General features: G+C 37.6%; 1 protein-coding gene across 8 annotated transcripts in view; it reads right to left on the bottom strand.

Moving 5' to 3' along the window:
• The window catches only part of tenm3 (teneurin transmembrane protein 3), a 297,565-nt gene that overhangs the window by 95,302 nt on the left and 179,287 nt on the right, over positions 1-22,976 (bottom strand). For all 8 annotated transcript variants that reach the window (XM_016463794.1, XM_016463787.1, XM_016463801.1 and 5 more), the window contains 2 exons: positions 17,901-18,129; positions 8,888-9,126 (listed from right to left, as the gene is read on the bottom strand). In XM_016463794.1, the coding sequence (XP_016319280.1) occupies positions 8,888-9,126; positions 17,901-18,129 (468 nt within the window). The remainder of the gene's footprint in view (positions 1-8,887; positions 9,127-17,900; positions 18,130-22,976) is intronic.

The raw sequence follows: 22,976 nt of genomic DNA, 5'->3' as shown, positions 1-22,976 counted from the left end.
TTCAGTTAACCTGTCGTTCTAGTGAGATTTTAGTGGTGGTTAGAGGAGCCTCTTGACGTGATTGAGACATCTGGGTGAACTTCCATCCAGTATTAAAGCCATCCTCAGAGGATGTGGTATTGATCGAGCGTTCATGAAAAATCTCTACGTGGCTATGTTACCCCTGTTGAACAAGGACAGCGGGAGAGAAACCTGATTTTTCCGTCCGCTGTCTGTCTTGTTGTGTGGGTGTGGGCTTAGTGGAGATGGCTGGGGTCTGACACACCAGATGGGACAGACAGAGAAGAGGCTCTGGGTTTTCTTAGTAGCTGGAAGAGCTGCTGACGCTTAGCGAGCGAGGCATTGTTTGCTGTGTGAAACCAAAGAGAAGGATATGTTCTCCATCTGCAATGTTGACAGTGTGAGACACTGTGAGACCAAGACGCTGCATACATTGAACTCGTTTTACTCAAGCTATAAAGCATTCTAGTGCATAATTAAAAACACATCTACCTGCAGAAGAACCATCACATCATCAGTTTTTACAGTTTACAGTGAACGTTAGCAGTGTTTACTTCATAACTGCATAGATGTGTTGCTTGTCATTTAAGATTAGCTTGGTTGTCATGTTTTATGAATCAAATATTACAGTTTTTTCTCTTTTTTTACACTTACAACTAATCAGAGAGGCCATTCATTAGGATACTTTTCCACTGCACCTTTTGAATAGTCTGTTTTACCAGATAGGAGAAATTACAATAACTAAATCAATTTAGTGTTGCAGCATAATATTTTACTAATACAGTTTTAAGAAGACACATAATTACATATTATGATTATAAATGTATATAATAATCCTCATTATAATCATCAACATTAAGTGCATATGTTACGCAGTAAAACTATTCTAATAGTTCGAAACAGATCAGAAACATAAATGTATATTTTTTGGAATCCAGCTAACAGGGAATGTTCTCAGAACTGTTCTCAAATTTATGAGCAAAATAATGCTAATAGAACATTCGTTCAAAGTTCAAATCTTGTCTTTAATAATGTTCTCAAAATATTAGCACGAAAACATTAATAATACGTTATTCTGGAACAATGTTTTTGTTGGATGTTCGTTTAACATTTTTCAAATGTTACTACTTGTTTCAGAATGCTTAGAGAACATTCTAAAGTAACGTTCCCATAACGTTTGCAAAATGAGAAAATTGAATGTTCCCTAACAAAGAAAGAACATTTTAAAAACATTTTTTTTAAATGGATGTTTTAAAAAGTTCAGAGAACAATCAGAAATAAAGTTTTCATAACTTAATGAGAATGTGCAAAATGTTCTTGTAATATATTTGAGTTAACTGGGAATAATCCATTTACGCTAAAAACAGAAAGAAAAGGGATGATCAACAACAAAGAACAACAAAGTATATTATATCTCAGTTAAATATGTTTTAGACAGTAACAGAAAAAAAGGTCTTAAACTCAAAGTGGCGTAAGGCCAGTAATACAGCTCATTTTGTCACTGGCACTGCTGTTAGGAAACTGCTCTGATGTGTGTTTCTATGGCTCTGCAGGTGGACAATATTCAATTACATTGCCTTGTAAGAAAGTATAATTTTGGTATTCTCCTGCGAAAACTCTGGCCTATGTTTAAACGCATAGGCTTGTTTTTAAGATAGCAGTTAATTCCTTCGATTTAAGTAGTGCTGCTTAAGGATTGTCAAACACTTTAAGTAGGTCTAACTTATTATTAACCTAAACTTTATTAATTCTGTGCAGTAATTTGGGGGGAACAGAAGTCATTTAGTAAATGAAAACTCATTTGGTAAATCTATTGGCAAGCCCATTTGTAGAAACATCTTGAACAGGAAGAAAGAGTGCTGTAACAATGTTCCATTGTGTATTCCCATAACATCAGTCGTTTGAAATAACAGGTTTTGGAACGCAAATTCGGAGGGATAATGAGGTCTGATAAGGAAAGCTGGGACGGGACAAGGAACAGCCACAGATAAAAGAAAGTGAGAAGAAATCTGTTTTTGGGCTTGTTAATGTTTGGCCCCTACAGGGCACTGTCATGATTAGCTCTCCATATATTTCCATAATTTCTGTGATGCTCTTGAATGTCCTGCTGTGTGCATCTTCAGGAATCTCAAAATGCAGTAATGATCAGAGCTGCTGAGGGTCTGGCCAGAGACACCCCGCCGCTTGTAAGCAAGACACGGTACAAAAGCTATCTTCATAATGACGCTGATAATAACTAACAACTATGTCATGCTAGGACTTTAAAAAACAACATTTCAAGAAGTCACATGATGCATTTCTTCCCGCAAACTTTTTACTTTGCATGAACAGGCCAAATATGCTGATATTATCTCATAAGGCCAGCGCACATCTAAGAAGACGCAGATACAGAATGAAAGAGATGGTCATTATGGACCCATTATTTTGAGACCCTGGGTGAAAACTGTAATCTTGCTCTCTTTCAGTCTCTCCAGATGGTTGTGATCTCTGCTCTATTAGCAGCTGTATTGACAAAAGCAGCAGACCTGGCTGTGGAGTGTCAGTAAATAGCTCTCTGGAAGCTGCTGAACTGTCTCGAATACAGTGGAATAATTAACTCTGAAATGGATTTGGCTTCCTCTCTAAAGAGCAAAATTAGCTTTTGTTATTCAGCCACTCTGCTTGCTGATCACACAGAGAATCCAACTGCTTTCTTTAAACCTGTTGAACACAGCTCTAGCGCTGCACAGGATTTAATACTGTATATCTCGTCAATCCCAGAACTACAAATGACTTCTCTCAACATGACACAAAAGCGGACAATACTGAAAGGCCGCTGACTGAACAAATGCATTCCTATTTGGATGTTAAAGGGATTCACTGATGCTGTCCTCTCATCCCTTTATGACTATGATAAAAGAGGGCCACTGGATCTCTACAGCACTGAATAGGTTTGGAGCAATATTGCACTGAGAAAAAAAAAGGAGGGCACTTCATTTCCTCTTATTGACTTTGGAGAGCAGTCTTGACGTCATCAATACAAAGAATTATGTAGAATTGTGCCTGTCTGTGTGTATTCTCTGTGTCTGATGATCTCGTGTAAATGTGACAATTTCTGCTTATTTTGTCCTTTAAGTGCAGTTGATTGGATCATATGGCACGTTCTACAAATATCATTAGTTAGGTGTTCTGTTATTTTATTAATTTTTTTTTTTTTGTGAAACCAATGTACTTTGGCCTACAATGTTATCATGGTATAAGGTTCCATTTGTTAACTAACAATTACGTTACATCTGTTCATATTATTTAATGGACCAGAGCTAACATGAACTAACAATGAACTTGTATTTTTATTAACATTAACAAAGATGAATAAATTCTGTAACAAATGTAATGTTCATTGTTAGTTAATGTGTTGTAAAGTGTAGTTTTTGTAAAGTTATTGTAAAGTGTTACCAATATCATATAATGCATTTATTTGACGTAATTGTATATATATATATACACAGTGCGTGCATAATTATTATGCAAGTTGATATTCTGATCATATTTTTTTTTTGGTAAAAGCACATTTTACCAATTCCAAACCACATCAATCTTAATGACTACTATTAATTTTGTACTTAATAATTTATAAGTAATATATAATTGTTGTTAATATTTTGTTTTTATATAACCATGTGTTTTGTTAATATATAACCACTGTTTGAAGAATTGATCTTCCAGAATCTGGCAGTAAGTTTTGGGAGATCTTTTTTAGTGGATCTCCTATCCTGAAATATCTGTCTTGCATAGATGGAGTAAAAATGATCTCCCAAAACTTACTGCAAGATTCTGGAAGATCAATTCTTCAAACAGTGATACAAGAGGATGTGGTGCTTGTCCTTCAAGAGTCACTCTCAACTTATCTATCTATAAAGCCTATAAAAATTAGTCTTCATATATTTTACAACACTTCAGAATGTTATTCTTATTAAGTGAGGGTCATTTTTTAGGATTCTTTGTGTCTGAGAACCTGACACCTTGCACTTCTGGAGACTCCAGTTAGGCTGCAGTTCTTTCAGCACCGCATTTATAAATTTAAATTGTATGTTTTACAACAGTACTTATAATGCAGAATTTAAATAATTATTAGTGCTGTCAATCTATTTAAAAAAATGAACTAATTAATCACACATTTTTTCTGAGATCACAATTAAACCCACCTAACATTAGTTTTTAAATATATTTTTATATTGCAATAATTTCACATTCAATCTTCAAATTAATGTAGAGAAAACATAAATACAGTAATCTTTTAATATTTGTTTAATGACATCTTTTTTTATGACTGAAGGTGAGTGTCACTGATACCAATACTACTGAAGTCTCTAGGAAATTGTTCTTTTTTTCCCTAATATTTAACCATTTTTTTTAGGATTCTATACTTAACCTAAGTCTCTGAGAACCTGACACCTTGTAGTTTTGGAGACTCCAGGTAGGTTGCAGTTCTGGAAAATGGTGGTGTTGGAGACTAAATGGTTCCTGATGGTTTCACACCTAATTCTTCACCTTAATTCTTAATTCTTTTGCAGTTAATGCATATTTTCTTCTCCACATGTTTTTGTCTAACCGTGCTGACACAATGAGCATTTTGCTGTCTAATGGTCATGCCTTAACTTTGCAATTTCTGTATCGCATTTGTTTTAAATATTTTTCATGGACATTTAATAATTTTTGACTTTTTAGTCTGAGTTAAATCTCTTTTTTTTTTTTTTTGGCTCATTTTATTTGTAAAAGTAAACATGCTTAATAATTATGCAAACCTGAACATAAGGAGTTTTTCACTTCCAGCCTTCATGGACAATTATCTATCACTTATAAATGATTAAATTAAAAATTATCCCACTTAACATTAAAGTTTTTAAATATACTTTTATATTGCAATAGTTTCACATTAAATCTTCAAATTAATGTACAAACAACATAAATACAGTATATTTTTAATATTTGTTTAATGGCATTTTTTTATGACTGAAGGCCAGTATCACTGATACCAGTACTACTGATGTCTCTATAAAATCGTTTCCCCCCCTAATATTTAACCATTGACTATAGCCATTCAACATTACAGTATAATTGAGAGCTATAAATTTTAACATTTACTAGACTTTTAAAAAATAACTTATAATTTAAGTGAACTTAAAACAATCTTCACATAAACCCATTATAATAAATGTCATATTTACCTGTGTCCTTCAGCAGAAATATACAGAAATGGAAATTGAAGTTATCAATCATTAAATTCTAAATGAAATATAGATGAATCCTTAAAGCTATATCAAAAGTTATTGATTTCCTCTTTTTTCTTCTTTGTCCTTTGATTAATAGACATCACAGCAGCTGGTTATTAGGTTGTTTTGGCTGCTATTTCTTTAAGAGCTGCCGCTGCTGAACGTGACGCGGATCTGACACGCATCGTATTTTCTCACAATTCTCTTTACCGTTTCTGACTCACTTCAGGTCTTAAAGTCTCAATAATGAACTGACGAGTTGAATCGAGTGTGTTAGATGAGTGAGACAGTGCTGGGCTGCTCCAGGACAGTTTTAAAAAACCATTTCAGAGACATGTTCTTAAATATGACTCATATAAAATATATTACATGCATGCACAGTTTTAAGGCAGCTTTAATCGCCTTTTTGGTAATTTCATGACTTAGCTGACCACAACTTTGCATGCACGTAGATTATTTCACTCTTTGATATGAAATGATAAAGACTACAGCGCGCGCCGGTGTCTTTGTGCATGCAATCGAAGCGCACGCGCTGCGAGAACAGTACCGTTTCCGTGCTCATTTGACTCGCGCCTGGCGCTGAAGTGAAGTTGGAGCGCGCGTCTGAAACGTCTCCGGTTTGATGTGATCGTAAAGACGTTCTGCGACTGAATAAATACACTTCTTTTCAAGAGAAAAGTGACAGAAACCGCAGTTGTGAGTGGAGTGGCGAACCCTGGCCCCGCCCCTGCGTTAATTGCGTTAAATATTTTTAACGCGTTAAACGGAAAAAATTAATCGCCTGCGTTAACGAGCTAATTTTGACAGCACTAATAATTATTTTTACATTAAAAATATGACAATGAGAATGGGGTGTTTTTTGTGTTACAGAGTGGTTTCAGGATGCAAATAGATAAATAAATAAATAAATAAATAAATAAATAAATAAATGTAATTCTAATAACAAGCTTACATTTCTCTATGAAAAGTATTTTTTTCCCCCCCTTTTGATTTTGGAGTGAAATATGACGTGTTTTGAAGGTGTTTGTCAGATTCAACCACATATAACAGTCTGAAGTGGATGAATAATATTTCTGAAGATTAAGCACATCTTCTTCCTTAAGCTTATAGAAGAAGAAAAAAAGTCCAGTTCTATTTTGGAATATATCTGTGAGAAAGCCTGCATGTTATACCCCCCTCTCTCCTCCCTTTCTTTCTTTATGTGCTCCCCTTCTCTCTTCAGTAACAGAGCCATTACAAAAATGGCCAGGAGTAAAAACACTCACATTATAGCAGAAGAGTGCAGTGTGAACTGAAGAAAAATAAACAGATGTCCAATGCCTGCTGTATCACTGTCTCTCCCATGTGGTTCAACAGAATCATCGTGCCTTTGAGACAAACCAGCCCACCTCGCAGTGCAAAACAGCATCTCTACAGGCCATTCACAAATCCTCTCATCAGCGTGACATTTGTATGGAATGAGGAAACAACTGGCTCCATTCAGAGAGGAAGCTTAAACAAGGCTGTCTACAGTTGGCACACAGTATGTGATAAATACTGAATGAAAGTGAACTTAAATCCTTGACGACGCAACAGGAAAATAAGCAAAATGTCTGTCTGTCGATGTGACTGCATTCTGCTACTATGGTGACAAACGCTACATGGACAATTGTGCAGGTGACTGAGTAATACACAAACATTTGCAGTAGTTTCCATGGCAATGTAATTGACAAAGCAGTTGATTTTTAAATAGTACTCCACAGCCATTACAGCATTTTGCAGGCTTGCTAGGGGTAACCTGGATGAAATTATAGCTACATAAACTTACAAAAAAATCAAGTGGTAGTAAAATTTCTGAATAAATAAGTGGTTTGGAGGGACATGATGCTCTCACTTTATTCAGGAGCTGCAAAGTAGGGATGTGCAAAAATACATGTACTTTTGGTTGCCTGAATGACTTGTAGGTCTTAAAGGGATAGTTCATCTTCAAGTGCTGGTCCCCATTGACTTCCATAGTATGGAAAAAAAACCACTATGCAAGTCAGTGGGGACCAAATGAAGGTGATCTATCCCTTTAAGGAAGCAATAAATCATTACTTAATAATGCAATAATATTATATGCAAATGTAATAAAATAAAAATAAATATAATTGAATTGAGAAATACATTTAGATAAATTGTTATTTATTTAAAATATTTAAATATTAATAATAAAAAAAAATATATTATATATTATAAACATAATATATTATGAACAAAATGATTAAATTATAGTAAAATAATTCCAGGTTTCAGGGTTGCCTTGGCTTTTAGGATGCATAATGTTAAAGTAATTAAAACAGAAAGCAGAGGTTCCAAGACTATTTTCATCACAAGTGGCGGTATTTAAATAGGGATGAATTTAAATCTAATTTTCAGAAAAATTTTATCTAGCTAAATTAAACTGTCAGAATACTAATAAAAAAAACTCCTGAAAAAAATATTTTATAAAAAATATATAATAAATATATAAAACTAGTCAACTTTACTAATCAACCATTTATAGGGTATTTATATAACCACCTACCTTAAATAAAATTGGTGATATGACCACACATATTTGAACAGTTAACCATTTTAGTCACCCTGTGATGGAGAGAATGCTAATAAATTTAGTAACAATCAGTAAAAAAAACAAAAAAAGTTTTTTTTTTGTATGTCCAAGGACTCATGCTTCTTGTGTCTGAATAATTACTGACAAATCTGAAACAATATCACACGTGCTTGTGCTTTAGGAAGTTATAATATAAGGTTGTAGTGTTAGCATGATATTAGCTCTAAACTGCTGGATGATACAAGTTTGTTAAAATGGTAGGAGTATGGTAATTTTAACCGAAAATCCTAGGGTAAGTTGAGCCAGTGGCACACCCCTTCTTATGATTATAAAGTATTATTTTACTATAATTCTACATGATATTTAATTGGTTTTAGACCAAACATTTTTGATTTTGTTCTTTGTTCTTTGTTTTGGACTTGATTTTGTTCTGAAAATTTTAAATAGGCCTTGTTTATGAAAATTGGCCTTTGAAGTTTTTATGAAATTGCATTTCCCTGCAACATTTATAAGTGGGATGTTGAGCACTATGAGCCCAGTTCTGTAAGGTCAGTTGCAGTCTGTTTATTTTTTTATTCTTCAATTTGAACTTTTTGTTCTGAAATGTTTAAACAATTTTAAAAAATATCTTCAAAGTCAACCCAGTATCTTGAGTCACAGGCTGGGAAACACCCTGTATGAATGGCCAGTCCATCACAAGGCTCACACACAGATTTTAAGAAGTAATTTATATTGAAATTATCTTATTTTGATATAGCACAAGGTGAAAATTTTCCGTTTTACTTCAGCATAATCAGTGGCATAGTTTAACCCCATGTGGCTCAATTTACCCCTCACTGTGGGCAAGTAGAGTCAAGAGACCACTTTTTGTTGGAAAGACATATTTTAAAGCAGTTTCTTTAGATCCAAAGTGATTATTCCCAAGGATGCACCACATCCTGAAATTTATGTACATATTTAAGGTGGACCCATTACTGTCATGTGTTCACTTTAAACACACTGTAAGTAAAAACTGGCTCAACTCCCCCCACTCTCTATTATAAAGCATCAGGGTTTCACCTACCAATGCAGTAACAGAGCAGCACAGAGAGCAGAACTGAGACAGCCATGGCACTGAGGGCCGTGCACCTCCATGAGCAATACTTAGAGGACTTCTTGAACTTGAATGCGCTGCGGGAGAGTGTGTTGCGGGGCAGAGGCCGTGTGGGGGGCGAGTAGACCGCCCCCGTGGCCATGGTGTAGCCTGGCGTGGCCGTGCTGAACAGAGGAGTGGTGCCGGTGCCTGTCTTAAAGAGAAAGTGCCTGAGAGAAAGAAAAAGAGAGAGACAGAAAGAGAAAAGCGATGAACATTTAATCTCATTTTAAAAGATACACATTTTTTAAGTATTTTGCATTGAACAGCTTTAGGCAATAACGATTAATGCCAAGAACTTGTACGATCTGATACGGTTCATAAAATCAGAACCAGTTTTATTATTTTTAAAGCATTTAACAATCGCATCTAGAACTATTCACGGAAAGCTCAGTATATTAACTCTAAATTAGTTTAAATGAATAGTTACAGCAGCACAGATTGTTCACAGAGCAGGGCGCAGTACAGGAAGTGAGGCGTACAGCCCTACCAAACTGCCCTGCTCCTGTACGTCTCCCGCTAAGCTAGTGTCACCCTCTCCTGCTGATTGGCACTTAAAGTATGATTGGCTAACAGAAGCCCTTGTCATGTGGTAATTATGCTGGGCAGATATTACCAGCACATTTATTAAGCCAGCCCTTTCTGTTTGCTTGAACACCACAGAGAAAATCTAGCCCTCTTCATTTTTCAACCTTTACCGAACACATCTCAATCAAAGCCCTAGTGTTTGACTTCCCTTTTAGCCTGCTGTGTTTCTTTGCCCAAATGAAAGTGGAGAAATGGGAAACGTTGTGTGTGAGCGTGTGTGAGTGGCACTTTCCACTATAAATCTGGAATTAGTTGATTGGACTTGAGAGGTGGAGGAAAAAGCTTTTTCTAATTAAAAATCACCAATGGTATTGTTTCCTCAGCAGAAAAGGAAAAAATTTACTTCATTATTTTTAGCATTTAAAGATCATATTATCCCAGGTGTAGGGCTGTAGAGGAAACCAGAACTAGTATCTCAATAAATATAAAGTTCTGAAACAAAAGTCCAAATACATAAATGTGCATTTTCTCCAGCAGTTGTTTTGCACGTTGGTTTTTAAATACACATATCAAATTGTTTTTTATTTTTAATTGTTAATTGTCAACAATTGTTAATATTTTTACACTTTTCATAAAAAAAAATAAAAATCATTATTACTGTTTAAATTTAGATCAAGACACCTAATAAGCTTTTTAATGGCAACTTCCATTCATCTGACTTTCCTCATATAAAGTCAATGTATTTTTCTAACAGTAGTAATGCTTAATAGATTTTTTGGGCGCGAAAACTTTAGGATATGTGTCTATACAGAATTACCTGTGTAAAACAAACCTGAGAAATATTTACTGGAGTTAAAAAAGAGAAATCTAACCCTGGTCTTCCCAATACACATATTAAAGGCCTAGACATAACCCTCTTCCACCACATGAATTCCCCTCCCTTTGTTAAACAAAACATCTCACAAGCTGGCAGAGCTAAGCAATTCTCTAAAACTGCATGGTTGTCTGTTCGATTGCATTCTTTATGTTGACAGAATGACCCATGAAGACACTGAACAATGGAACAAACAGATGATTCGAGCTGCGATATCAAATAACACTGAGCACTAAATCCAATTAGCGAGACAATTCGACAATGTCTCTGCATTCTAATGCAGCGATAGAGAGAAAGAGAGACAGAGAGAGAGAGAGAGAGAGAGAGAGAGAGAGAGAGAGAGAAAAACTGTGCTCTTGTTTTAGTGCAGTAAACAGTTGCTGCCAACTCACTTTTGCTTTAACATTATCAATCAACCCAATCAAAGCCAAGATGCTGTGCAAGGCAGTCAGGATTTAATCTAGTAATGCAGGAATATCTATTAAAGAATTAGTCAAATTAAAATATTAAAGGTTGTGAAACTTGATTTATGCAAGTGGTGAATCGATTAGCATATTAGTGGATTTTTATTGCAACTTAATTTAGAGCAATTATTCCTAAGCTAGTACCAGTGTCAGAAGCGGCTGCCAATCAAGTGCCTCTTGATAATTTGCATTCATTGGCTAACCCAACAAGGGAAGGAAGAGATGTAGGATAGGAGGTTGGGCCAGTGCATGACTGCTTTGTCTAAATTCGGTTGGTTCAATATGGGACTCTGGCCATTTGGTTGGCTCAGCGCTGGCCTTCTGTTTGGGGGGGTCTGGGATGGGGTGTGGGGTCTGGAGATTTAGCACTTTGGTTGGCTCAGTGTTGGGCTTGGCATCAGCAGCTGGCACCATGAGAAGACTCAGGAGCACATACCCGTCCCCATAGCTGCCCTCGTGGCACACGGGAGGGAACACATCCATCTCTATTAAGTTGTCATGCCCGTTTTCAAGAACTGCTTGCTTTGCTAATTTTCTACATGAGAAAGACAAACAATTAGAATAAAGGTCGTCAGTGCTTTCTGGTGATGAGACACTCAAGGTATTTCTAATTATGAGTTTGGCAGCAAATCCACAGAAAAAGAGCTTCCCAGACGGCAGTCAGTCATAGCTGAATGTACCCCGAATGAAAGACAGACCCACACACATGAAAAGACTCATAAAACAAGTATACTGCAGTTTTATGTTCGATGTATCAATCCGTTTTCCTCTAAATGGAAGCACTAACATGCTCTGATATGGAGGAATACTTATTACGGTGAATAGAGTCACAGAATTACTCGAGCACGCTGAATGACTGTAAAGTGTTATTGGTAGGCTCTCTACATCCACTATGAGCTAAGTGTGAGAATATATTAATTACTATACTTCCTCTACAGTGAATAGCATCCTCTGAGCGAGGGATGGGAATCTCTAGAGATGCACATAATCTGAAGCAGTGGTTTTCAATTGGTGGGTCGTGACCCTGAAATGGGTCGCAGATCTGGTCTGATAGAGCTGCAGGCAGCAGGGAAAAGCAATGCTAAAGGTCAAAAACGCAACTAACCATGTAATTGTGTGTTGTTAGGATGTAAAAATAGGCTCATCAACTTTTATGAGGGAGAAAACAACTTTTCCCATATCTCGCTATGGAATCTTGTTGACATCACTATGATCTCGTTGACATCAAAGGCCGTGCGTGCAAACATATTCTACTGTATTTTGATGGAAACTCATCTGCCTTCTGTTGGAAGCTAGTTAAGCTACCAACATAGACAGCTTGTGTGACAAGCTTTCAGCCTCAAAAACCATGAAAAACTACAAGGTAAAGGAAAATATTATCCAGACTACATTAAATACTGGTTCACTTGGTTTGTGCTGACCACAATGTGTTTATGCAGTGAGTTATTGGCTGCGGAGACATTTATAAATAAGCAATAATTAAAATATATTTATCAATGTTTCACTACATTTTACTTCAGTCTTGCTTATTTATGCATGCTAAACAATTTCAGCATTGTGCCAATCGAAGACCAAAAAGTAAAACCACTTGAGAACCACTGATCTAAAGCCATGGGGCAATGTGGAGTTTCTCATTCCTCTCCACAAATTTTCTTGTGGGTTGAAAACTGATGCATAGATTCCAAGAGTAATTCAATATGACTTTGCACATGACCTCTTGGTTTTCCTGCATAACACCACCATGACCTATGCTCTAACCAACTCACCCTTCTGACCTCATAGCAGGAGTTCAATCCTTTACTTCAAGTTTTTACAACAAGTGACTTGCAGATATGTAACTCAATAACACGACTTGACCATATGCTCGTTGGGCTTGAATTACACTGACTGGCCTGCTTTTATACAAACCACACAACAGCCTTTAAAGTGATTTATATGTAGTTTCAAATTCATTTTTGCCCTACCTTTCAAGACAAATGAATAGAAAAAGAGACAAAGACAAACTCTGGGAAATTTAACTCTGGAAAGACCAATTTAAGTCACTTTGTGAGGAAAATTATGAATGTTAATTAGATTTTATGATGATTGCTGACACTTTCAATTCACTCTATCCTCACAGTTCATATGGCATTTATAGTCACATAACATTGGGTTTCATCACAGTTAAAAGGATAATAGCAATAAGTAGCAATAAGAACAATTGTGGTGCAGGCTTGAAAATAGTTTTGAATTACTTTGAATGCCGAGATTAGACTCTTAGTAAAATGTTAAAACAAAGTACATTCATCACCCATTAAACGAGAGATAATAGAAGACGCGTGATAAAAAACAGAGATAAAATCTCCAGCTGTAGTATCTGTGGACATTCCTTTGACACAGAAGACAACGAACAGGGATTTCGGAGCATGAGGGACGGGATAACCATTGTTAATTGATTACAGCAGGCATGACATCAGGCTGGAAATTGCTATGCTAATCCATGTATCTCCTTTCACATTTGTCATCCTCTGACAAATGCCTTCACAGAAGATTTAGGAAGAGGGAACTGGAAAATAACTTGACAATGCGTATATACGGCAGCATAATCGAAGATAGTCTACTTAAAAGAGGAATTACTATTGGATGCAGTGAAATGTTTAGATGAACTGGTGGAAACAAAATTTCTACTCTTCTGACAAAGGACCAATGACCTTCAGAACTAATAAACATTTCTTTTATATCAGTTTTATGCTTGGTTCATGCTAACCAACAGCCCTGTGCTTCACACTTATATCTGTAGTCAATCTACAGTACTTATATTGACAGTGATAAACAATCTCTCTCATAATAACTTATAGAAACTGGCCTAAATTATGTTAACATTTAGGTTTCCACTTCACATCACAGTATGGAGGCAGAAAGAGAAGAACAAATTAATAAAAACCATCATAACCTCTATGTGAAGGAAAATGCAAATAGGGGCTATTGTTATTCTCAAGGAGCCTATTTTTTCAATGCTGCCTGCAGTGTGTTCTTCAGTGAACATTTGCAAGTTATAAAAGTGACAAAGTACAAAGTGTCAGTACTGAATGATCCTAAGCACTTAAATAAGCCTGTACTGAGTGGCATCTCACAGTTGCTGTGTGTTTTGTCTGCGTGGATTGACTGTTCCCTGTTCCTAAACTGGTGTTGGAGATCATAGACAAAATAACCAAACATCTAAAGGCTCTTGACAACTGGCTGGGCTTGGCAGGATGGTGTGTGATTGTACTCTGAACACAATCCGCTACGAGTCATCAGGCTTTCACACTTTTTTTTTTTTTTAATTACAATAACTCTTATTGATGTTATATTGATTGATGATGCTTTACTCTAATGACAATTTGATGCCTGGTTTTGTTTTGAAGCAATAAATCACTGCTCTTTAAAACCACTTACCAAAGACAAAGACAACAAACAAGGTAAAATGTTCATTGGGCACTTTCTCAGTTTACTGTCTTTTGCCCGAGGAAAGTTTACAGGAGATTTATTTAAGGCTTTAATTACTTTTCCTCCTCATAACAGGCATATATCTACATTAAATGAGCTTTTGTAATCAAGCGCAATGAGCACTTCCTTCTCTCATGTGATGGTGAAAGTCGTGAGGTCTATCTTTAGCTTTCTAACCTCTGAGGTGTGACATGGGAGCTGACCTATGAGTCAAAAGTGCTTTGAGATTCACACGAGGGACTCCTGTGTGCGGCTGATGTGCACTTTGCTGGTTATCTCCACATAGAGAGTAGCTTGAAAATAGGGCCGTTTTGATATGTGCAAAAATAAAATTATGTCCAGAACAGAGTATGTTGCAAGATGCGTTATTTTGCCTAGAGCAAGGAGCGAGGTTTCGGAATGTCAAGAGCTTTAGTGTTCTCTCTCATTTCAAGATAAATACATTACCACTCCATCTTGAGCAGAACATGCATGTTAACAGCCTAAGAAGCAAGAATTCACCAAGCATTAAACAGTGCTAACAGACTACCAGCAGTGCGATGAAAGATAAATATAACATTAAAACAATGAAATGTTGGAACAGAGTAATGGGAGACGAAGTTGCTGTCTCTTCACTCAACTTACATACTTTGGTCCAGAAGCATGTTCGCCAGTTGCCTGATTTGCTTTTACATTTGAACTTCTCAGACTCTGAATGTGGAGATCTTGAGTTATTTTAATCAGTTAAGGACCGGCAGGTGTCTCAAGAGGCTTCTCATGTTTCTCTATTCCCCACTTTAACAGTATCATCAAATAATGATGAGAAGTAAAGACAGTAGAGTGAGGTAATTGACTGTACGAAAGCAAGAGTCATGATCGTTTAGACTGAATTGCCTGTTTAGCACAATTTGTTCGCAATTACAAGAATGTGGAAGCATATGCTTAGACGTGATCTGCATTTCACCACAAGGTTCATGACAATGTCAATAATAGCTTAAAGGAACAGTCAGTAATTGCTGAAACAATGCCACCTGAGCCCCGGGAACCAATCGTTCATGCTTGTAAACACAGGAACGCAGTCTTAATTGAAGCATATTGGAAGTGTGTCACTGGAGCAATTTACTATACCTAACAGCCTGTCTGTTAAACAAATTCTGAATTGTTCCTCTAATGAAATTGATGTAAAACAGCCACTAAATAATGTCAAATGATAACTTATTCCAGTGCAAGTAAATTAGCAGGACGCGTTTAAGGACTGGATTGTGCAATTTTCTCCAACGGCTAATGCAGTCTACTGAATTTTTTAATTTTTGTATTATTTCTTCAGCCAGCGTCTCCTGCCTCAAACAAATCAGTGGAATTGTTCAGGAACACATGTTGTGAAGTGTTTGTATTTCCACTCTATGCCAGCACGTTTTCATCCATTTACTAGTGCTGATGTTTTTCATTATTTTCATCTAAACTTCACTGTTGTGCCTGTCGGGGAGCTAGATGTTTTGTTTATTTTAACTCTAAAAGTCAGTCTGTATCATGTAAACAGTTGTTAAGTAAGCTCCATGTCTAACTTGGAACACGGCACCTTTTGAACCAAAGCTGCTACACAGACATGCAACAATGTGTGCTTTCGAGCGTAACTGAACGAGTGTGTGTTTTAAGAGTGTTTATCTGAAAAGATGCGCCACTATAGTATGGATTAACAAGCATCTGTGAGTGTCAGAGAGCCTATTGAATGTGTGTGGTCCAGTGCGGTCTTCCTCAGGAAATAAACAGAAATTGTAGATCTCTTGTTAATATCTACAGAGAGCGATCTACATAATGCTTTATCAATATGAGTGGAGGACCGCCAAGTTCATTTCGGGGATATGGTGTGACCACTGAGACAGAGAGAGAAGAACAAAAACAAATAGCAGAGTGTACGTTGGAAAAGAGACAGAAAGCAAAACAATGCGGGTGAACAACAATGGACTAAAGAGCAAAAATCTTACTGTGGTTGACACGACACAAAGTTAAAGAGCAAGATGGCCACATAGTAAAAAAGTGAGTTGTGTGGAAAACAGTGAAAGAGAGGGAAAGACCATAAAGGAAGTGTAGCTGTTGGATATTCCTGTTTTGGGACCACTGTGTCCATGTGAAGAGCCATGAAGTGAAACTCGAGGGCGGCGGTGCTGAAGCAGGTGTGTTATTCCTGGATCTCTCAACACTGTGTTTGCACTGGTGCTCATAAAATATAAACTCAAAAGCAAGACACTCATCCGTACTCGCATGCCTGTAGACCTTAGTCGGGGTATGTGTCATATTTAATTTAATGCAAGTGAATACAAGGCTGTGAGGGTGAAGTACAGTCTGTTTATTGTCTATTTTTTTTAAATGTATTTTTGTCCACTGTAGGGTTGTCACAATACCGATATTTTAGTAGTCTATACCAATGAAAGTGAAATTTCACAATTCTCAATATTAATTTCAATACCACAGCAAAACGTATTAACATTATTAATTAAAATAATTAAGTAAATGCCATTTAATATAAATGATCAAATATAAATAAACATAAAACACATTTTCCATGTAATTATTCAAGTAAACAAATATTATAATAAGTAAGGGATAATGTTGCATTTACTTTCCATTTATATTTACATTTACTGTTACATTTACATTTATTTCAGTATGAACCATTTGCGTGCCATTTACATTCCTAGAGCATTTTCAGAAAGACAATTTTCAAATTTTGTTGGCTTGATACTGAGGTACCATTAGCCACTGAACAGACTGTACATATATCCCTCAAAGCCTCACTCTCATTTACATCAAATTTAATATTCTGTCTATCCGGACTAAGGTCTATGGCTTTCAGGCTGTGGAGGGGAAGTGAGGCTGTCCCTTTTTCTCTTGACTGCCTTTTATCAAGTATTTTTAAAGAATGGCAGTAAGACATTTAGCACAATGACAGCATCACTTACCAAAAGTTTCTCGAACGACCCTCATTTCTCTCTCTGCACTCACCCCCACTCTGTCTGTCTCGGTGCTTATATCACGCAGGATGAATGAAAGGAGTGCGAGGTGGTAACATCGCTTAATGTGGGAGGCTTAGTCATTATATATACAGTGTCACTAGAAAGAGTAGATCAAAAACAAAGAGAGGCCATTACGGCGCTAACGTGCAAACCCCCGAAACAAAGCGTTCCCTTCTGCTAGTGTTTAAAGACCCCTCAGAGTATCCTCCGAGCTTACAGCCTCACTGATTTATGGGAGGAAAATAACCAAACCGTATCCTCCCCTAAGCTTGGCAAGGCCTCAGTCACTCGCACTCTAGGATGTTAGCAGAGTCAGCAGAAGCACCTTTTGACGCTGCCATATTATAAACCGTTTTTTGAGACTGATGATAAACAGAAACCTAATTTTGACTGATGCTAGTCAAAAATTCCTCTATGAATGATGAATGTAAATTATACGTTGAGGCTTATTAGTATGTCTACTAGTTAACTGGATACAGGCTGCATTATATATATATATAAGCCCTGCAGTGCTTTGAGAGAGAGCTGTGTGAGGAATGTCAAATAAAGGACCTTTCCATAACACAGGTCACACTTTGGGATGTAACTGTGCTGGTGTGTGCAATTGCGTAACTGACCTACTCTCCAGCGGCACATTGCTGCCCAGGACCCAGCTGTCCTGCAGCGGCACTGACTCGGGTGTGGTTTGCAGTTCGGCGGGGAGGGCGGCCGGAGGGGCCGGGCTCACGTTCCTGCGGCTGCTCAGAGAGTTGTGGTTCAGCGCCGTCACCGACGGCTGCTGCTTGTGCGGGGGCGGCACCGGTGGCAGCGTGGACTGGCCCTGATGGTGCTGATTGGACGGTTGCTCTATGGAAAGAATCAAACAGAACTGGGTTAACCAATGGCGAATAACGCTGTGCATATGTAAGCAGTTGTCCTTGGTAATTAATCGTGGCAGTTAGGCAAATGTGTCTGGATGAATGTGCTTTTGCCAAAGAACATCTGGGACATATTACAATAGGGTGATGATGATTTTTAACTATTTAGTACCCACCCCCACCAGCTGTCAAAGTAAGTATATAATGACAACGACATATATGCACGCAAACGTACACATATAAGCATATGACTGAGACGATTAGACATCCATTTTCACATGTGCCAGGGATCCTGGCGGCACTTATCTGTCATAATTGCAGTAAATCCACCCTTCGATTTGTTTGGGATTGTACCATGTTAACAAGAAGTGTATGAAGCTGCAGCGTTTGGGTAGTGGAGCTTCATTGCCAGTCACATTATTGATATTTCAGTGAAATTTCATAGGCAAGAAAGTTCATTGTTTATTGTCAATAATGTAGCCATGTAGGAAGCACAGCTCACATAGAAGTCAAGCCAAGCAGCTTTCTGCATGACCAACTTGAACATGTCAAAAATCTACATGCGGAATTTTCCTGCTAATGCACAGATTTCTACTCAAATTACTTTATTTTTAATAAAAATACCAGGAAAAATGCCTTCTTCAATCTTAAAGTCTAGTTCTGATCATTCATTTGTTCTAATGTAACTGGTACAGGAAGTGGTGTAGACAAAGCTAGTGACACAGTATATGCTTACTCATTATTTACCCTTTTTCTTAGCATCTTTGTCATTGTCTTCTTTCTGTCCTTCTCTCTCCTAAAGGCTTCACACAGTGAATCAGACTTAACAGGTCTCATTGCAGAGGCACATAATCAGAGCCATAAAAGCACCTTTGCAAGCTCCTTAACTCATGAACTTCTCTGGTCGTAGCACAGAGGTGAGAAAAAGGGGAGGTTTTAAGGACCGATTAAGCTGTGTACTTAGCATTAGCCTACAGCTAGCTATGTCGATTTCGAATCCGGGATCTTAAGCAGCATTTGTCACATTGCAAGGGATCATGTCCTTCTTTAAACCTCTGGTGAGTCAAATCTATAATGAGAAATTGAAAGAGAGTGCAAGAGATTACGTGCTGTAACTTGAGGCCAAAAAAATCATTTTTCCTTGAACACAGATAAGATGAAACACAATGATATGTATGCGAAGCAGCCTTTTCAGAAAGGCAAAACCATTGCTCAACTTACTGCGCTCTGCTGTGTTACTCATATGGCTGTCTTTGATGGCAGTTTGATACAGCAGGGTTGCTGTAAGAGCTAAGCAGAATGACAAACAGCGAGTAAGTGAGTGTGCAGGGCAGTTGAGAAGCTTTTGGCAGATTTGGACTCTCCTCTGGTGTGACAGGGCCATTTTGTGGCATCTTTGACCTTTTCTAGAGCTTCTTGTATGTGTCTGTTTCATTCACTCTCATCTCCTGTTCCTCTCTTTGAAACATCTACAGGCTTGAAGACACTTATGCTAGCAGATTATAGTACAGTAGGTTATAAGCATAATTTATGACAAGGGCTCTAGCCTTACTGTCTGTTTGTGCCTTCACTTTTTTCTAAGTCTGAAAACCCAAAAGTTGCTATCGTGTTGTGTTAACCTCTGTGAAATCTGTAATCCAACCCAAAACTCTGCGTGTTTGCGTGTGACACACAAACACAAAAAAGTATAAAAAACCCTATAAATCTTACATTAGTAGTGGGTAAAAAGTCAACTGTCAACATGGTACAAAGTAAATATTTTCCAAATAATATTTTCAGAATTTATTTCGGCTTTATTGCTTTGTCAAAATAATAATAAAAAATATATTACCAGTTTGAAAATATTTTTAATATTTTTTTCTCACACCGTAAAAAGTAAACTATACAGGAAAATTTATACAAAAGTTTGAAAACCCTTGCTGTAGATTGTTCAAGGTTGCCAAGCAACATTGGAACCTGCCACATTATTATAAAATTCAACAGATGTATGGTCACAGGTGTGCAAGCATGCATACATTTTCCAGTGGCTTCAGACGTACCTAGTCAGATTCACAAGGTTGAAATTCCTGCAAAAATAAGACTATTGTGATACCGTTAGCGTGATGTATACGATTTTTGTCAAACAGCGCATCCCTAATGATGATGTGATTCTAGCCTGGCGGTTCAGGTGTGTCTGGCTGATCATGAATCAAAGAGGATGTTCTGACCACCCCCGCAGTATACTGGGATACAGTGTGCTCTCTTCGAGTAAAAATGTGATGTGCTGAGAGAATGCAGGAGAGTAAGAAAGGTTTGCTGAGAAGCTGAAAGAAGAAGACAGGTGTGGTGTGGATTGCTTAAGGCAACACACAGGTACATGAGTGCAAATCTGTTGGGAATCACAACACATCTAGCTTCTAGCTTTTGTCTGAGGTCTGTACACATGTTCTGTATCTCCCCTAAAAGTCATCCACGTAAACACAAAACCTCAGGATGGGCTGTAACCCAAAAAAAGGATTGATCTATTCTTTGACCAAAACAAAGCAAGTACCTGAAACCCAGAGGCAGTGAAAGTGCACAGACAGCTTTCAGATTGGATTCTCATAACATCCTCGGGGGAGTGCTTGCGTACATTTCCGTAGTCTAGGTGTACACGTTCCATTGGGTCCTATCTACTTAGCAGCTGCCAGCTTCAAAGAACACAACAACACAATCAAAAACAATGGAAGGAGAGGAACGAGGGACTGTTGAGCCCGTTAAAATTCAATTTCCAGCCTCCTCTGCAACCGATGGCGCATGGTACCACTCACTCCCATGATAATCAAACTGTCAGACATACAATCGTTGTGGGAAAGGAGCTCTTCTGGACTCAATTCACTTTTGCCCCCAAAAGTAAACACAACTCTATATGCTTCCTGTGTCATTAGGCCTGGGGAAGATCACTTTCAAAGATAGGTGAAAGAATTTTAGCCCAAAGAACTCGCACTGTGGCTCACAGGGGTGGTGTGATCAAAGCTTCTTATTGATAAAAATAGTAGCTACAATAGGTGTACAATAGGTTTGTTTCATACTTATATATTGAATACAGGTAGAATGCTGTACTGGTTAAGCAGTATTGGTCAGAAAAAAAGTCTTGTTTTGTAGAAAACAACAACAAAGCACTTAAGATTTGCATAAAATTTTAAGAACTCTTTTCAGAGAATATATGTGACGTACTGTCATTGAGAGTTGACGTAAAAGACACAGTGGGCAAAAAATGTGACAGAATTATGTTTTTATCTTTATTTTTGTCTAATCTTTTATAATGATATCGTAATTATTTAATGTTTGAATAAATTAACACAATAACAAGTGTGTATAACATAGTGTATAACAGCCAAATTCAAATGACTGCATCTCAGCAATCGTTTGGAATAGAAAGGAAGCTGGAAGAGTTTTTATTGCATTAATTATAATGAAAATATTATCAAGCAACACTGACAAATTGTTTTCAAGCATAAATCTAACAAAATTTAGTGTACGCTTACAGCAAGAAAATAAACTGACAATGGGATAAGAAAAATAAACTCCAGTAAATTGATCTTGTTTTAGGAATGTTTATATATATTTACCGGAAAGCAAGACTGATTAAGAAAACTGGGTTTTGCAGTACAGAAACATAATTTATAAAGTAAAATAAAAGTTTTCACAGTTTCATTTTAATCTCAGAATTCAGAGTTAAGACCTGAAGCCACACGATACAACGGCAGATATCAAATTTTATTTTATAGTCTCTGGCTGTTTCTCGCCTGGCTAGCAGAAGTTGAATGAAATAAAGAGAGAGTAAATGAAGTGTGGGAGGAGACGATCAAGTGTGCTGATCTGACACACTCAGCATTTTCAGCAATTGCTCACCTTATCTCCATTTAATATCAGGGGAGAAAGGTACATAATGTATTTAGTTTTACAGCATACACACACACACACACACACACACATGCTCAAACACCAAAAAACTGTGGGGCGACAACTTTATGGCTGTTCTCTGAGACAGCTCTCCAATACGTCTCAATTTCGCTGCCATATGTTTGCAACACAGGTGCCATTCCAGAACGTAGATGGACATTTGTCACGCAGCAGGCTCTATTAGTCCCATCGTGTCTGTCGCTCTCCAGGGACTCTGCATAGAGACCCTTTACATGCCCAGTAACACTGACTTAAGCCCGATCTCTGACCTCCTGGCCTGACCCCTCTCAAAAGCCCATCCACGCCTCTGGTGATGGCAGAAGGGAAGTGTAACCCAGCCCCTGTCCCTCTCCTCTGGCTGGGAGAATGTAGTAGTTGGCGAGAAGGCCTGGACATGTCAGTCCCAGACGATGGATGGGACAGATGCAGGTTTTATGGCACCGAAATGCGATCGCTAACGGATGACCCTGCCTGCTGTAACTCATGGGACGTGGCCCGTCATGCTTGTGTGCAGCAAAAATATTTTAAGAGCCCTTTTGATTAGGATTTCACGGGCAGACTTGAAATTACAGCCAGTGCAATTTATCTCTTAATGGGGCTGAGTGATAGCTATTAAAAAAAATAAAAAAAATAATGAAAATGCCGCTTATCTGTACCATCACATCTCGGGCCCGAGCTTGTATTTCAGAGCTGGTTCATCAGCAGACATTTGACCTGCAGTGGATGCGTGTGAGCGGGAGACAGTGTGTGCAAGGAAACGGAAACACTAATGCCCTGACACCCAGAGTGTCAGTGCTTATATCCACGCTGTCAAACTCTAGATTACCTCACGTGTCCTTCACCCACACCTGTCAGAAAGCTGGGAGCACTCGGAGAGGCCTGTCATATCGAACATCCACCCCCCTTCTTGTC

This window comes from Sinocyclocheilus anshuiensis, unplaced genomic scaffold, assembly GCF_001515605.1.
Source record: "Sinocyclocheilus anshuiensis isolate Anshui unplaced genomic scaffold, SAMN03320099.WGS_v1.1 scaffold145, whole genome shotgun sequence".
NCBI classification, from domain to species: domain Eukaryota; kingdom Metazoa; phylum Chordata; class Actinopteri; order Cypriniformes; family Cyprinidae; genus Sinocyclocheilus; species Sinocyclocheilus anshuiensis.
Note: the sequence above shows the minus strand (reverse complement) of the source record. Positions and strands in the feature narration are given on the sequence as shown.